Consider the following 12,680-nt stretch of genomic DNA (forward strand, 5'->3'; position numbering starts at 1 on the left):
GCTTTTTGAAATCTGTTTAGGTCTTTTATCTTGTCATTTCTTCCATTTGCTTTAGCTACTCTCCACTCAAGGGCAAGTTTCAGAGTCCCTTCTGACATCCATTTTGGTCTTTTCTTCCTTTCCTGTCTTTTTAATGACCTTTTGCTTTCTTCATGGTTGATGTTCTTGATGTCATCCCACAGTTCATCTGGTTTTCAGTCATGGTGTTCAGTGCATCAAATCTGTTCTTTAGATGGTCTCTAAATTCAGGTGGGATATAATCAAGTTCATATTTTGGATCCCATGGACTTCTTTTAATTGTCTTCAGCTTCAAGTTGAACTTGCATATGAGCAGTTGATGGTCTGTTCCACAGATATCTACTGCCTTTGTTTTGGCTGAAGATATTGAGCTTCTCCATTGCCTCTTTCCATAGATGTAGTTGATCTAATTCATGTGTACTCCATGTGGTGAGGTCCAGCTGCCATTTATGTTGAAGAAAGGTATTTGCAATGAATAAGTTATTTGTCTTGCAAAATTCTATCATGCGATCCCCAGTGTCATTTCTATCACCAAGGCCATATTTTCCAACTACTGGTGATTCTTCTTTGTTTCCAACTTTTGCATTCCAATCAACAGTAATAATCTAAATATCTTGTTTGCATATTTGTTCAATTTCAAACTGCCAAAGTTGGCAAAAATCTTCAATTTCCTCATCTTTGGCTTTGGTGGTTGGTGCATAAACTTGAATAATTTATCTTCCTTGTAGGCATATGGATATTATCCTATCACTGACAACATTGTACTTCAGGATAGATCTTGAAACATTCTTTGTAATGATAAATGCCACATCATTTTTCTTCAATTTTTCATCCCTGGCATAGTAGATCATATGATTGTCTGATTCAAGATGGCCAAAACTAGTCTATTTCCACTCACTAATGCCTGGGATATCAGTCTTTATGTGTTCTACTTCATTTTTGACAACTTCCAATTTTCCTAGATTCATTCTTCATATATTCCATGTTCTGATTATTAATAGATGTTTGTAGCTGTTTCTTACCATTTTGATTCGTGCCACTTGAGCCAATGGATGTCCCAAAAGCTTTACTCCATCCACGTCATTAAGATTGACTCTACTTTGAGGAGGCGGCTCTTCCCTAGTTGTATTTTGAGTACCTTCTGACATGAGGAACTCATCATCTGGCACTATATCAGACAAAGTTTCAGGGCTATTCATAAAGTTTTCCAGTATTATGCCAGACAGTATTTCATTGCTCTTCATAAGGTTTTCACTGGCCAATTCTTTGAGAGGTAGATGGCCCCTTCCTTCTTCCAAGTCTTTCTTAGTCTGGAAGCTCTGCTGAAACATGTCCACCATGGGTGACCCTGCTGATATTTGAAACACTGGTGGCATAGCATCAAGCTTCACATAGCATCACAGCATGTCATCACCAGTAGTTGGAAAATATGGCCTTGGTGATAGAAATGATGCTGGGGATCGCATGATAGAATTTTGAAAGACAAATAACTTATTCATTGCAAATACCTTTCTTCAACATAAATGGCTGGTTGGTCATCTTGAATCAGACAATCATATGATCTACTATGCCAGGGATGAAAAATTGAAGAGAAATGATGTGACATTTATCATTACAAAGACTGTTTCAAGATCTATCCTGAAGTACAATGCTGTCAATGATAGGATAATATCCACATGGAGTATGACAATCCTATATATCATGGGTATATACCACATTTTGTTTATTCATGTATCTAGGGTTGTTTCCAGCAATGACTATCATGAATAATACTGCCAAGAACATTGGTGTACAGTATCTGTTTAAGTCTCTGCTTTCACATATTTTGGTTATATTCCCAGGAATGAAATTGTTGAGCCTTCTGGTTACTCTGTGTTTAGCTTTTTGGGATACCACCAAACTGTTATCCACAGCAGCTGCCCCTTAATTCATTCCCACCAGCAGTGCACAAGGATTCCAGTTTCCCCACATTCTTTCTAACACTTGTTACTTTATGCTTGTTTGTTTGCTTGTTTGTTTTAAATAGCCCTCCTGTTGTTGTTTTTGTTAGGTGCCATTGAGCTGGTTCCAACCCATAATGACCCTGTATATAACAGAATGAAATTCTGCCCAGTACTTTCATCCTCACAATCCTTGCTCTGTCTGTGAACACTATGTCAGTCCATCTCATTAGGACTCTTTCTCTTTTTCACTGACACTCTACTTTACCAAGTGTTATGTCTTTCTCTAGGTACTGGTCTGTTCTGATAAACTGTCTAAATATTTGACACAATTTCTTACCATCTTCACTTCTAAGGAGCATTCTGGCTGTACTTCTTCTGAGACAGATTTGTTCATTCTTCTGACAGTCCATGGTACATGAAAAGTACTGCATTATTCACCAACACCATAGTTCAAAGGCATTTAATCTTCTTCGGTCTACCTAATTAATTATTCAGCTTTCACATGCGTATGAGGTGATTGAAAATACCATAGCTTCGGTCAGGTGCACCTTAGTCCTCAAAGCAACAACTTTATTCTTTAACACTGTAAAGAGATCTCTTGCAGCAGATTTGTCTAATGCAGTATGTCATTTGATTTCTTGGCAGCTGCTTCTGTGAGCATTGATTGTGGATCCAAGTATAATGAAATCCTTGACAACTTTTTCTCCATTCGTCATAATGTTCATTATTGGTTCAGTTGTGAGAATTTTTGTTTTCCTAATGTTTAAGTGTGATCCCTGCTGACGGCTGTAGTCTTTGGTCTTCATCAGTAAGTGTTTTAAGTCCTCTCCACTTTCAGCAAGCAAGGTTGTGTCATTTGCATATCACAGGTTGTTAGTGAGTCTTCCTGCCATCATGATGACATGTTCTCCATAAAGTCCAGCTTCTTAGATTATTTGCTCTGCATTCAGATTGTATAAGTATGATGAAAAGATACAGGCTTGATGCGCACCTTTCCTGATTTTAAATCATGCAATATCTGTATGATCAACCTGGTATATGTACAGGTTCTGCCATCCTAGTGGGTGTGAAGTGGTATTTCATTGTGCTTTTGATTTGCATCATCCTGATGACTCATGTTGAGCATTTTGTCATGTTATTATCGGCCATTTGTTTATCTCCTTTGGATACAAGTCAATTTAAGTCCTTTGTCCATTTTTTCATTGTATTGCTTATCTTTTTGTTGTACAATTTTGCTGTAATTCTTTATGTGTTCTGGATATGAAAGCCTTGTCAGAGATACATGATTTGCATTTTTTCTCCCATTCTGTAGGTCATTTTTCACTTTCTTATAATGTTATTTGGACATCAAAACCAAAACGAAACCTGTTGCTATCAAGCCAGTTTTGACTCATGGCAACCCTATGTGTGTAGAGTAGAATTGCAGTCCGTGGGATTTTCAAAGATGTGACCTTTCAGAAGCAAATTGCCAGGCTTTTCTTTCTAGGTGCCTCTGAGTGAGTTCAGTCCACTAACTTTTTGGTTAATCAAGTGTTTAACCATTTGTGTCACCTAGGGGCTCCTTTGATGTGCAAATAACTTTGTGTTGTTGTTGTTATGTGCCATCGAGTCAGCCCAACTCATAGCAACCCTTCCTTTGGTTTCTGAGGCAGTATCACTACGGAAGTAGATTGCCCAACCTTCCTTCCTAGGAGTGGCTGGTGGGTTTAAACCGCCAGCCTTCTGGTTAGCAGTCAAGTGCCTTAGGCACTGTGCTACCAGAGCTCCTGCAAATAACTTTAATGAAGTCTAATCTTTCTATTTTTTTCTTTTGTTGTTCAGGTTCTTGATATCGTCTCTAAAAACCCATTATCAAATCCACATTCATAAAGATATTCTCTATAATTTGTTCTAAGATTTTATTACTTTAGCTTTTATATTTAGATTGTTGGTTCATTTCAAGTTAATTTTTATATAAAGTGTGAAGTATTTGTCTAACTTCATTCTTTTGATGGAGAAATCCAATTTTCCCAACCCCATTTGTTGAAGAGACTGTTTCTCAGTTAAATGCATTTAGCCCTTAGTTGAAAATCAGTTGTCTATAGATGTATGAGTTTATTTCTACACTCTCAGTTTTCTTTCCATTGGTCTATATTTCTATCCTTATACCAGTGCAATACTTTTTGATTACTGAAGTTTTATAGTAAGTTTTAAAATCAGGAATTGTGAATTCTCTTATTTTGTTCTTTTTCAAGTTTGTTTTGGATGTTCAAGGCCTCTTGGATTTCTACAAAATGGCTGTTGGAATTTTGACAGGGATTATACTGAGTATGTATATTGCGTTGAGTAATATCAACATCTTAACAAATTAATCTTCTAATCCATGAATGTAGATGTCTTTCCATTTATTTAGGTTTTCTTCAATTTTTCAATATTGTATTTTTGTTTTCATTGTAAAGAAGGTCTTTCACCTTCTCAATTAAATTTATTCCTAGGTATTTTATTATTTTAGATGCCACTGACATGAAATTATCTTTTAATTTCCTTTTCAGATTTTTCATGGCTGTTGTATAGAAACAAAACCGATTTTTGTGTGTTGATCTTATGCCTTGAATCTTTGCTGAATTTATTAACTCTCTTGTGGATTCTTTGGCATTTTCTATATATAGGATCATATCACCTGTGAATAGAGATAATTTTACTTCTTCATTTTGAATGTGGATATCTTGTCTTTCTTTTTATGCTTAATTGTCTAGCTAAAACTTCATACATAGTTGAGTAACACAGGTGAAAGAGGGTATCCTTTTCTTGTTCCTGATCTTAAAGGGAAAGCTTTCCATCTTTCACCACTGAATATATTAACTGTGTGTTTTTCATAAATGCCCTTATCATGTTGAGGAAATTCACTTCTATTCTTAGTTTTCTGAGTGTTTTTTTTTTAAATTATGATTAAATTGGATTAAATTATGTTGGATTTTGTCAAATGCCTTTCTGCATTGAGATGGTCATATGTGTTCCCCCCCTTTATTCTATTAATATGATATATTACAACAATTGATATTCTTACACTGAACCTCCCTAGCATTCCCAAGACAAATCCCACTTGGTCATGGTGTACAATCATTTTAATATGCTGTTGGATTCAGTTTGCTAGAATTTTGTTGAGGATTTTTGCATTGGTATTCATCAGGCATATTGGTCTATAATTTTTTTCTGACATTTTTGTCTTTGGTATCACTGTAATGTTGGCCTCATGGAATGAGTTAGGAAGTGTTCTCACCTCTTTTATTTTTGGAAGAGCTTAAGAAGGATTGGTGTTATTCTTCTTTAAATATTTGGTTAGATTCACCAGTGAAGCCATCTGGTCCTGAATATTTGTTGGTAAGCTCACTGATTCAATCTCTTTACTTGTTATAGGTCTGTTGAGGTTTTCATATTTCTTCTGGAGTCAGTTTTGATAATGTTTGTATTTCTAGGAATCAACATTTCTAATTATCTAATTTATTGTCATACAGTTGTTCATAGTATTCTCTTGTCTTCCTTGTTATTTCTGTAAGAGTGTTAGAAATGTCTCCACTTTCATTTTTGGATTTAGTTGTGTCTTCTCTCTCTCTTTTTCTCAATTCAGCTAATGGTTGGTCAACTTTATTGATCTTTCCAAAGAATCAGCTTTTGGTTCATTGATTCTCCCTATTGCCTTTGTTGTTGTTGCTGTCAGTGGCTGTCCAGTTAATTCAATGCATGATGACCCTGTGTCAGAGTAGAATTGTGCTCCATAGGATTTTCAGGGCTGTGACCTTCCTAGCTGCTTCTGGGTGACTTCAAACCACCAACCTTTTGGGTAGTAATTGAACACTTAACCATTTTCCTCATCCTAGGGCCATTTTGTTTCCTTACTGTTCCCTATTTATTTCTTCTCTAATCTTTACGATTTCCTCCCTTTTGCTAGCTTTAGACTTAGTTCACCATGCTTCTTCTAGTTTCTCAAGGTATAATGTTAGGCTATTGATTTGAAATCTTTCTTTTAAATTAGGCATGTTCAGCTATAAATTACCCTCTAACTACTGCCTTTGCTGTGCCTCCAAAGTTTTGGCATATTGTATTTTTATTTTCATTAATCACTTAAGTATTTTCTAGTTTCTATTGTAATTTCTGTTTTGACCCATTGGTTACTTAAGAGTAAGTTGCTTCATTTCTACATATTTGTGAATTTTCTAGCCTTCCTTCTGTGCTTGATTTTTAGCTTCATTCCGTTATGGTCAGAGAAGATTGTTTGATTTCAGACATTCAAAATATTTGGATCTAACATATTGTTCTGGTTACCTGGTGCTGCTCTGACAAGAATATACCACAAATGGGATGGCCTTAACAAACAGGAGTTTATTCTTTCACAATTTGGAGACTTTAAGTCCAAGTTCAAAGTGCCAGGCTCTAGGGGCTTTGTGAAAGCCTCTCAACCTTGTGGTCCAGCTCTGCCTCCTGTTCCTGGCCCACTGGAGCTAGAGGCATTTCTTCACTCAGACAGCTGCTGACTGCTCCTTTGTGTATATCCAGAAGCTTAGTAAGCTCCAGCCTTAAATTTAGTATGCTCAAAATTAAAATCATCATTTCCCTGTTCAAATCCACTACTTCTCTTTTGTTCTGTTTTTCTTTTAATGATATTTCAGTCATCTAGGATTCAATGAGCAGGGTCAGGTTTGAATGTTTGTTCCCATACTGCCCACATCCAATTATGATGAATGCCCACAGCCATACCTTTTCTCATTTTATTCCTTGCCATAGTTATTGTCTTCATTAACTGTCACCTATAGTAATCCCACATTTACTCACCCTACCTTTTCCTTCTACTGTCAGTCCATCCTATGCACTACCTTTTAATAACCTTCCTAAAGCACCAACCTTATTCAAATACTTTCCAAGTCTCCCCACTATCAGCAATAACATTATCAATCCTTAATCTTCTACTAAAGGCCCACAAAAACTGGATTCCAACCTTATCCTCCACTGTACCTTTTACGTGATCTCTATTTCAGCCAAAATAAATTATTTGTAAACTTTTCTATTCTGATATTTGTCCACTTACTTAGCTTGATGTTTTTCCTCACTTCCAAACAATGCTTTATATAGAAACCATCAAAAACTATTGTAGAAAGGGAAGCCATATTATTTAAGCCACATTGTCAACAAAATTTTTTTAATCCATTATTTTTAGATTAAAAAAATGATAAGCTACTAAATTTATTTCAGATGATGTTAATGACATATTAGATTTGGGTTCTAATGTTAGGAGGGAGGAAGTATGTATACCTTTTTTTCCTCACCAGTTCTTATCATGTTCCAGCAGAAAGATGACAACTGACAAAAGTAACCATAAAGTGTAAACTGAGGAAATGTTGACTTTACTATAACCTTATCTCTATGGTCTTTTGTTCTCTTTCTTTTTTATCTCCTAAACAGTTTGTACTTTTAATTTTCAATTGAACGGTTCCTTGAAAAACATAGTTAGTTTAAAATTTATTATAGAATCTAAGATGAATAATTCTTTATCTAAAGCCTCATAATTGATCATAATGTCTCTGTTTCTCAATTTTCTATGCATTCATATGATGGATCCCAGCTCTGGCTGTTTCACTGCTTCCTTGACATACTTCTGTCTTTAAAGAATGAAAACCAGAATTTCCACTCCTTCCCATTAGTTAACATTCTTCTGTTACTATTCTCTTACTTGCTTTCTTACTCCTCTCTACTGTTAATGTACTTCCGTGGTGATATCGCCTCAGAAACCCAAGGAGAGGTTGCTAAGAGTCAGATCTGACTCAATTGACAGTAACAGCTCAGCAGCAGCAGCAGCAGTGTTTATTTTTAATACAAACATGCATTGTACAATGCAGTAGCCAGATGTAGCTGTTATTCAGCATTGCCTGGCTTATATAATCAGTCTCCGTACATTATGAACTTCATGTATTCACTCACTCACTCAGCAACTCATCCATCCATTATTTATAGAACAACCCTGATTTGCCAAGGAATTAAATGCTAAGTATACAAATGAGTAAGATGCTCATAATCATAGCCTTCATGGAACTTACAGTCCAGTTAATAGAGACAGAAGATAATAATTATGTCAAAATATGTACATGTCATAATATCCATAATATAGGTTGTGAGAAGACAAAGGAAATAGATAACTAACATACACCAGGCAGAGTGGGAAAGGAGCAGGAGTGATATCTAAATTAATGAATAAAAGCTGCTAAGTAATGTATATGTATGTTTTTGTTCTTCTTAGGTGCCATCGAGTCGGTTCTGACTCGCAGCAACCCTGTGAGCAACAGAACAAAACACTGCCCTGCCCTGTTCCATCCTCACAGTTGGTGTTGTGCTTGAGCCCATCATTGCAGCCACTGTGTCAATCAATCTCATTGAGATTCTTCCTCTTTTTCACTGACCCTGTACTTTACCAAGCATGATATCCTTCTTCAGGGACTGGTCCCTTCTAACAATATGACCAAATTACGTGAGACAAAGTCAGGCCATTCTCACCCCTAAGGAGCATTCCAGCTGTACTTCGTCCAAGACAGATTTGCTTGTTCTTCTGATAGTGCATGGTATTTTCAATATTCTTTGCCAAGACCACAATTCAAAGGCATCAGTTCTCCTTCCACCTTCCTTATTGTCCAGATTTCACATACGTATCAGGCTATTGAAAATACCATGACTTGGGTCAGGAGCACATTAGGCTTCAAAGGGACATCTTTGTTCATTAAAACTTTAAAGAGATCTTTTGCAGCACATTTGCCCAGTGCAGTACATTGTTCGATCTCACTGCTATGTTTTCTGGTACTATTTCTGACAGTGTTTCACTGCTGTTCATTAGGTTTTCATGTCCTTCTTCCTGATCAGTCTTAGTCTGGAAGCTCTGCTGAAACCTGTCAACTGTGGGTGATCTTGCTGCTGTTTGACTTACTGGTGGCATATTTTCTATCATCAGAGCAATATACAAGCTACCACCACAGTATGACAAACTGGTCGTCGAGTCATGGACATTTGTATAGTCATGTATTTGACTGCTAACCAGAAGGCTGGTGGTTCAAACCCACCAGCCATTCCTTGGAAGGAAGGTTGGGCAATCAACCTCTGTAGTGATACCTCCTCAGAAACCCAAGGAGGAGTCACTAGGAGTTGGATCTGACTCAATGGCAGTGAGTTTAGTCTTTTTTTGGTTTATACACATACTATATTTTTGCCCTACAGTTTTTAAGTCTAAAATTGTTATTCATTTCCCTTTTTGATATCTTAATTTTTAATGTCAAATGTTAATTTCTTTTTCACATATTTCAGTCAGCTATTAAGACGTCGGGAAGTATCAGTACCTTTAAAAATTGAACATCTTTCTGAGGAATTAGATGCATGGATATCTTGCACACAGTCCATAAACCAGTGAGTAAATATAATGTACAAATTGGAATGCAAAAAATACTATCTAATATTATAGATGAACTTGTTGGCAATGTGCACTGTTTTATTAATTTTAACAGAATAATCAATCTTGATATATTTATAATTATTCAGTAACAATTTATAATGCTATTCTTTCTGTCTTTCTAAAGTCATTTGCATTACTAAAAAATAAGTATAAAATTGATTTGCCTTCATCTATAAAGCAGAACTAAATAGTCATCAGGGGCTGTTTCTAAAGTAAACTTCAATAACTATAATTTTACAAAAATTTTAATATATGTTGAAAATATAGATTAACAGAAGAATCTCCATATACACCTCCTTCTGATTCACAAAGAATGGTTTATTCAACTTTACTAAAGAGAATAAAGGAAGAACCACTCAAAGGAATTATTGGACCAGATTATGTGACTGCATCAAATCTTCCAAGTCATTCTGACATTCACATCTCTTGCCTTACAGGATTAAAAATCCAGGTACAGTCCAATATCAGGCATAAAATGTACATTTCCATAATTTTTATTTATTCATTTTAAAAATATGCTCTTAAAATAAGCCTAACATGAGTAAAAGTAAAAGTAAAAAGAAAGAGGCCTACAATGGCCTCTTTCTCCTTAAAATAAATTGAGACTATTATTGTGCTATCATCATGTTGTTGTTGTTGTCATAGAAGAATTTAACGTAATACATACACTTAGTAACAATTAGGTTTTAAAAAATACATTCAGGTGATATCTTTAGGGAAATTACAGTTAAATGAGGGAGACAACACAACAATCAACACAGCCATAAAGCATCATATTTCAGTAGATTGAATTTGCCTTTCTAGTCTCCATATACAGGAGCTCTGGTAGCATAGTGCCTAAGGCACTTGACTGCTAACCAGAAGGCTGGTGGTTCAAACCCACCAGCCACTCCTTGGAAGGAAGGTTGGGCAATCCTATTTCCGTAGTGATACTGCCTCGGAAACCCAAGGAGGGGTCGCTATGAGTCGGGGCCGACTCAACGGCAAATAACAACAACAACAACATGAGCTACTGAAATTTTCAGTAATTAAATATTATTGAGATCAGTCATGGAGATGGCTAATTCCCAGGGAATGGTCCCTAATGTTCAATCAAATGAATGACAACAAGTGATGCCAAAACCTCTGCGGTAGTGATACCTCCTCCTAAGTTGAATGACTTGATTCAACTCATAGCGACCCCTCCTCAGGTTTCTGAGGCAGTATCTCTATGGAAGTAGCTTGCCTGATCTTTCTTCGGAGGAGTGGCTGATGGGTTTGAACCCCCAGCCTTCTGGTTAGCAGTCAAATGCTTTAGGCACTAGGCCACCAGAGCTCCTAGTAATGCCATTATCTCAAGCAAATAAAGAAACCTTTGTCATTTTAAGACAAAGACCTGTTGTAGGAGTTCCCATAAAGTAATCAAAGCTGAACCCCCATGAAATTCCAACTGAGACAACAGATTGTACTATGAGAGAGTGCCACCTCCCAGTGACAAATACATTTTACTGAGTAAATTCTGATTAGAACGCTTTCAGAATTCGATACTTCATTTCTACTGCTGGCATACCAAACCAACGGAAAAGGTGTTTTGTTTTGTGTTTGGCACAATTACTCAAAGTAAATTACATAGCTTGCTACTAATGTAAACCGAAACTGTAGATTGACTTACCACTGCAGACTAGTTAAGTCTTTCAGAATACACAAACACATTCCAAAAACAAAGGCATAGTTGTACACATATTTATTATCCATTTGTTTATCAATGATAAAGAACCAAAGTAATAGATTCAATAACTTATAATAAAGTGCAGAAATCATTGTGAATATTTTTAGGGTGTGTCTTTGGTACAACTTGCTGCCCTTTTATAGAACATTCCTAGTACTTGGCAGTTTTGTGTTCCTTTTTTCCTCTTTAGGTTACTTTTCTCCACCTGAGACAGCCGAATGACTTCATGTGCTGTCTAACCTCTCTCTATCCAAACCTACATTCATGAAGGATCTATATATCAAAATGTATGTTAATGTGCAAATGACTCATTTTAATAGTGTGCTACACTTCCAGAATATTTGTATTTCAAGAGAAAATTAATATTTTCGGGTCATAATTATGAAATGTCAAGTACCTGTTAATAGGAATCTATTTTACCTACTTGTATAGTGGGTTTTCCAATACCTAGGAATAATTTGCTAACAATAAACTGTATCATTTGAAGTGAAAAGAACCTAATAGTTTTACACCATAATTATGAAAATAAAGTTTATATTGTATTCTGTGCTTTTTAAAATCATGTTTTTCCTTTTTAAAATCTGAGTAATATAGGTTAAAAAGTTTTGTCCGAAAGTTCTTCAGAACTACTCTGACATACATAATGACTGATAAATTATAAGTATGCTAATAGATCATGGGGTTGAATTTGTATACACACATAAACACACAGAGAAATACAGTCTTCATCTTTTCAAGAGTGGGTACAAATTTTCTGGCTTCAATAATTCCCCTAGCTGTATTGACATCAACTACATGATTAAAATGGTCAAGTAAATTTAAGTCTATGACTAGGCAAAATGCTTTTTAGAAATTTACATTGTAACAATTAACAGATTAGCAATGCCTGTTCTCATTGGTAGCACTAATATATTTTAGAAATTCAGATTATGGAACTGAATTCCGTTTTGAAAGACATCAGGGCATGAGGACATAATGTTGAGATGTTTGAAAATGAAGCTATATTTGGTGATAGCTCAAAAAAAAATTTTTTCTTGTAGTTTTAATTTCCAATTAGGATTGCATAACTATCAGCAGTGATGTTTTATTAGTGTGATTCTATTTCTGGACATTTAAAATTATGTTTCTAATTTATAATCACATGATCTCATTTCCCAACTCTTACTGTGTGCAGGGCCCTGCATATTTCCTTGAAGATGGAAAATCAACTATCTCATTGAATGATGCTTTGATGTGGGCAAAGGTGAATCCATTCTCACCTCTAGGGACTGGAATACGACTCAATCCATTTTGACAGAAAGTTTTTCTCTATGATACTATGATTTTTTAAAAGAGGAACTGTTATGGGTTAATATTACCTTAATGTTGGTTGTCCAAAACCAAATGTTGTGGGGAGTGGAGAACAACAGTTGATTTTATTCATTCACTTCAAAAAATAAAATATTTATGTAATTTAAAGGAAAAATACGTGTCTCTTTTATAAAATAACCATTCTAGGAAGGAAGTTACTATTTGTTATAAGGGATTGATAGTATAAGAGAGCATA

General features: G+C 35.6%; 1 protein-coding gene across 1 annotated transcript in view; it reads left to right on the plus strand.

Moving 5' to 3' along the window:
- WDR17 (WD repeat domain 17) overlaps nucleotides 1-12,428 on the plus strand; it is a 170,482-nt gene extending 158,054 nt beyond the window's left edge. The window contains exons 28-30 of the mRNA XM_042782268.1: nucleotides 9,282-9,380; nucleotides 9,694-9,877; nucleotides 12,309-12,428. Coding sequence (XP_042638202.1) covers nucleotides 9,282-9,380; nucleotides 9,694-9,877; nucleotides 12,309-12,428 — 403 coding nt within the window. The remainder of the gene's footprint in view (nucleotides 1-9,281; nucleotides 9,381-9,693; nucleotides 9,878-12,308) is intronic.
- Nucleotides 12,429-12,680: the final 252 nt, after the last annotated feature.

This window comes from Orycteropus afer, unplaced genomic scaffold (assembly GCF_000298275.1).
Source record: "Orycteropus afer afer isolate SDZICR_OR568_19922 unplaced genomic scaffold, OryAfe1.0 scaffold00278, whole genome shotgun sequence".
Taxonomy (NCBI): Eukaryota; Metazoa; Chordata; class Mammalia; order Tubulidentata; family Orycteropodidae; genus Orycteropus; species Orycteropus afer.